Consider the following 4,747-nt stretch of genomic DNA (forward strand, 5'->3'; position numbering starts at 1 on the left):
GTACACTCGGATCCCTGAGGTGTCGTACACACCTGGTGCAGAAAGGAACAATCTCAGCAGGGAGGAGGGCTGGTCACAAGGTGGAGAGAAAGAGGCCCAGGAAAGCTGGGGTGGGGCTGTGACCAAGTCAGCATGCATCCCTCTGCACGCTTTCTTTTTTTCTTTTTTTCTTTTTTCTTTTTATTTTGTCAATATACAATGTATTTAGTTATTGTGTCCCATCACCAAAACCTCCCTCCCTCCTCCCTCTCCCCCCTCCCACCCAGATGTGTCCCCTCCATTTTCTTGTTGTAAGAGCTTCAAAAAAAAAAAAAAAAAAAGTTGAGGTTGTTAAATCTTCCTCTGCACGCTTTCAAATCCTGAAGGAACCAGCCCGCCCCACCAGCTGCACTTTCGTAAATCTTCCGGACGCTCACCAGCAAGGTTGTGAAAATTGCTGTAATGGATCTCCAGTCGGATCCACTGAGGGTCCAAGGGGGTCCCAATGGAGACGCCCACGTCATCTGGAAACTGGTAACTCTGTTGGAGGAAGGAGATTCGGCAGCAAGGAGGGCGCAGAACCAGGTGCAGGGATCCGGGGCTCCTGCCCTGGTTTCCTAGCGCACCCCCTGGTCCTCCCTCAGCCCAGCAATCCCCACTGCCAACAGCATGCACCCCTTCGCTCCGTATTTCCCCGTGGCGGGACTCACGGTGCCCCCGACAGCCCAGCCCACGATGACCTGCGAGCAGAGCGAGAAGGCGGGGTCGGCGCCGTAGCAGTCGCTGATGCCGGTGGGGAGCGCGCTGGCGTTGCCGCAGGCGTACACCAGGATGTGGTGCACCAGCGTCTCGGTGCGGGCGATCAACCTGGGCTCAAACTGGCCAGGGGAAGGAGAGCAGGCCACGGCCCAGACCTTCCATGTCTTATTCTCCTCGTTCCTTTCCCCCAAATAAAACGGTGACACCCTTCCCCACTTTCTCCATTCCTCTTTCTGATTTGGCTCCCCAAGCCATGATCGTCCTGCCCACGCTGGTTGACTCTTCTGTCAACTCTCGCCCCGTTACACCTCTTCCCCCAGAGCACAGCATGCTAAATCCAGCCGGGACGTTCCAAGATTCTGCCTTTCCTTAGTAACCTCAATCAGCCCACTATAGCCGAGACTGCGACTGAAATCACTCAGATGTGAAATTGAGTGACCAAGTTTGAGTTCACTGTAGCCAGACTTCACTGACCTCCTGACTGTCCTTGGCCACGTCCCCTCCCTGCCTTTATCTCTTCCTGGGCTAAGAGAGCACAATTCTGGGGCCAGGGTGGGGCTGATACTTTGTTCTGTACAAGCACTTGTTAATTACTAACCATCTTCAAAATGTCTGTTGCATCTTGGGCCTTAAATAAAATAGTGCTGGGAGTTACCGTTCTGGGCTCAGGAAATTATGTAACTAGCACCCCCACCACACCCCGCCTGGCCCCTGTTTTCCCAGCTGCTTGTTCTGGGGCCAGGGTGGGGCTGATACTTTGTTCTGTACAAGCACTTGTTAATTACTAAACATCTTCAAAATGTCTGTTGCATCTTGGGCCTTAAATAAAATAGTGCTGGGAGTTACCGTTCTGGGCTTAGGAAATTATGTAACTAGCACCCCCACCACACCCCGCCTGGCCCCTGTTTTCCCAGCTGCTTTCCCATTGCTTCCTCCAGTCCTTCCAGCAATCTTCCAAACAGCATCTCAGAGCTGATCTGCCCACTGCTCTGCTCGAGTGCCCTCACCTGCCTTGACAACACCCCCCCATCTTGTTCCCTGTACCTTGTAGATGTGATGCTTCTTGCTAACGATGGGGAGAGGGAGAAAGGTGCAGGCGTACGTGGTGTGATCCTCTGGAATGAGGAACTGGGGAAGGATGCACAGAAGCTGAGCGGGGTGGGGGTGAGGCTACCAAAAAGGCAGGGGAAAGGACAAGGAAGAGCAGTCCACATTAGGGCCAGATAGGCAGCCCTCAGGGGATGGAGGGGAGTCAGAGTAACCTTAAACCAGGGAACATACTGAATATAGGGTGCAAGAGGAGGGGTTGGATTGTGTGGGACTATGGGAAGGGAGCCCCAGGTGGCTGGGTGGGCCCAAGGGGGTCTTACATCAGTGATCTCCAAGTCATGGATGATGGTGTCCTCGGGGACATCCAAATCATCAGGGTGGACGATTTGTAGCAAGAAGATGGATTTGACAAAAGTGCGCTCCCGATCCAGCTTCGGAGTGTCATCCAGGCCATAGGCGGCCAGCACCCTCACAGTGTCACTCTGGGGGTGCCGAGGACATTGAGGTGCTGCTACCCACGAGCAGCACTTCACACCTACCTGCACCCAAGGACCTACACGAGCCACTTGCTCACGTCTACATGGTGGAATGAAAAGAGCTTCCGAGAGAGAACTAGCCAGGTTCTAGTTCTGCTTTGAGGTTCACTTGCTAGCAATGTTAAACAAGGACACTCCCTCTCACTTTCCCTCTCTATGCCTGTGTCCACATCTGTAAAATGAAAGGGTTGTACTAAACTCTTAAATCTGAACACTCTAAAACTCAATGAAACTGGGCAGGGTTCTTCAAGAGGGGAGCACTGGGGAGGGGATGGTGGGCACCGAATCAGCGGGAAGTCTCACTGTGGATGTCAAGAGGTGGCAGAATTGGGGCAGTACCCAGGAAGACTGAGAGAGACAGAAGTCCTAGGAACTGTGACTGGCTGCCTGATTGGGGGTGACTACACCTTCCCAGAAGGAAAAGCTGCTTGTGATTAAATGCTTTTGACCCCTCCCTATTTTACCGTAATGTCTTGGTCATGAGAGTCGCAGGAGCGGAAGGGCCTGGAAAAGCGCATGGTGGTGTAGACGGCATCTTCCGTTAGCCCCTGCAGCTCAGCATCCTGGCTCCCATCCTCCCCCAGAGTGTCTTCATCCACTAGGTGCTGATCCTGGGGTCCAGAGAAGGTCAAGGAGTAAGAACCTGCAGCCCCAAGTGGTCGTGCTTTGGGGCAGTAGATGTCCCTTTAGCTCCCCCAGTATACTTAAGTGGCAGAACCCAGGTCTTCTTAATTATGTAGTTTCCTCCTAGGACACAGCATGACACCAGGGGTGGCTTCCCGGGAAAGAGGATGGACCATGTCTGATGGAGTTTCACCACCTGACCTTGCTTTACTTCTCCCACTTCAAATCTCATCTCCATAAATTCTAATTTTCCTGTGTCCCTAACCCTTGAAAGCTCATGTATTCTCTGAACTGTCTGTGCCACTCATTCTCTCTTATGTGGCTCTTAACATACATTACCTTGTACTGTTAAATGACACTTCCCCACATAAGTGCCTTTCAGAATAACGATTAGGAATTCTGAACTGGTGAGATTGGGAGATGGGTGAGCTACTTTTTTTCCCTGCAAAATGGGGATAGTAATAATAATCTACCTCATAGTGATGCTAATAAGGCTTAAAATGCAAACAATTTGAAACAACGCCTGGTTAACCAAAGTGTATAACAATTTTAAGCTATTGCTGCTGCTGTCGTTGTTGGGCTATTTTCATGCTGTAGTCTATCTGCTTGAGCTTAAAGGAAACTGAGGACAGGGACTGTGTCTCAAATAGTTTTAAATCTTCCTCAGTGACCTGCATTTAGTGGGCTATGATCAAGTAAGTGATGCAAGACTGTCTCTCAAAGTCTAATGGTTCCATCCTCTCAGCAGCCTTGGAGGTCTGTAGTCTGGAAGACTTAGATTGCAAACTGCAATGGACCATTTCTGGAGAGAGAGATCAGCATTCTGCTGGAGTTCTGGGAGTGTGTTTGAATATGTTTGAGTCTTTTCTGGACATAAAGCCATCCTCAACCCAACAAAGACCCTCGTCCTTGGAAGGGAGTCACCCTCAGACTTACCGAGAAATAGACATTGCCATCAGGCAAGACTCCTCCAACAACCAGATCACCTCCCACGTTGGTGTAGCGATTTGTGACACCCAAGCCCACCCAGCCAGTTGTCCGGACCTGGAGCTCAAAAGTGATGATCTCAGCTTCAAGGTCAAAGTCCCAGCGTAGGAAGATGACATTGGAAGAATCTAGGAACCTGGAATAACGCAGACGAGATGTGGGGCCAAGGTGGTTGCTTTGGGAGGGGGCTTCCAGGACCAGAAGTAGGAAAAGACTGAAGAGAAGGGCACAGGTCATGGCTCCTGGGGCCTGGAGCACCTCTCCTGCATACAGACACTCAAGAGCTCTGGGCTTATATGGGCCTTTGCCTGTGCCCAGCACTATGCCATGGGGGAGGGACAGGCTGGGGCTTTTCTGAGCTGATTATCCTCTGGGTACAGAGTGGTGCCACTTACATAACTCTGGAGGTGAGAAATGCCCGGAGAGGGTGCTCTTACTCTGGAACAGGGGCCAGGCCTGAAATTCTCAGGAATAAATCATTCAGACTTTCCACCCACCCCCATGCCAGCATCCTGCCAATGGAAACCCTGCAGAATTAACACCACTACTCCAGCTTTTACAGGCATTTTCCATTTTGTTCACATACAGAACTGAGGCACTAGCAGGGGGATGGGACTGCATGTAAACCTAGCCTTTCAGCCTCCAGCACAATGGAGGAAGGAGAGAAGTTGGGGGCGGAGGGGGAGATTGGGGGAAGACTATGATTTCCATCTCCCACTAATCCCAGGAAGGACACTTAGGGGTGAAGCAGCCATAATCAGCTTTCCAGATAGGTAAGTCCAGAGCAGCTTTGAATTTCTGCCCATTCCTGG

The 4,747-nt window shown here is 51.3% G+C and overlaps 1 protein-coding gene across 1 annotated transcript in view; it reads right to left on the bottom strand.

Moving 5' to 3' along the window:
- Window positions 1–4,172, bottom strand: part of LOC103581588 (putative DBH-like monooxygenase protein 2) — a 16,884-nt gene extending 12,712 nt beyond the window's left edge. Inside the window, exons 1-6 of the mRNA XM_008563384.1 lie at window positions 3,885–4,172; window positions 2,789–2,935; window positions 2,109–2,270; window positions 1,783–1,866; window positions 690–857; window positions 417–519 (exon numbers count right to left, since the gene is read on the bottom strand). Coding sequence (XP_008561606.1) covers window positions 417–519; window positions 690–857; window positions 1,783–1,866; window positions 2,109–2,270; window positions 2,789–2,935; window positions 3,885–4,172 — 952 coding nt within the window. The remainder of the gene's footprint in view (window positions 1–416; window positions 520–689; window positions 858–1,782; window positions 1,867–2,108; window positions 2,271–2,788; window positions 2,936–3,884) is intronic.
- Window positions 4,173–4,747: the final 575 nt, after the last annotated feature.

The sequence above is a fragment of the Galeopterus variegatus genome, unplaced genomic scaffold (assembly GCF_000696425.1).
Source record: "Galeopterus variegatus unplaced genomic scaffold, G_variegatus-3.0.2 Scaffold13406, whole genome shotgun sequence".
NCBI lineage: Eukaryota > Metazoa > Chordata > Mammalia > Dermoptera > Cynocephalidae > Galeopterus > Galeopterus variegatus.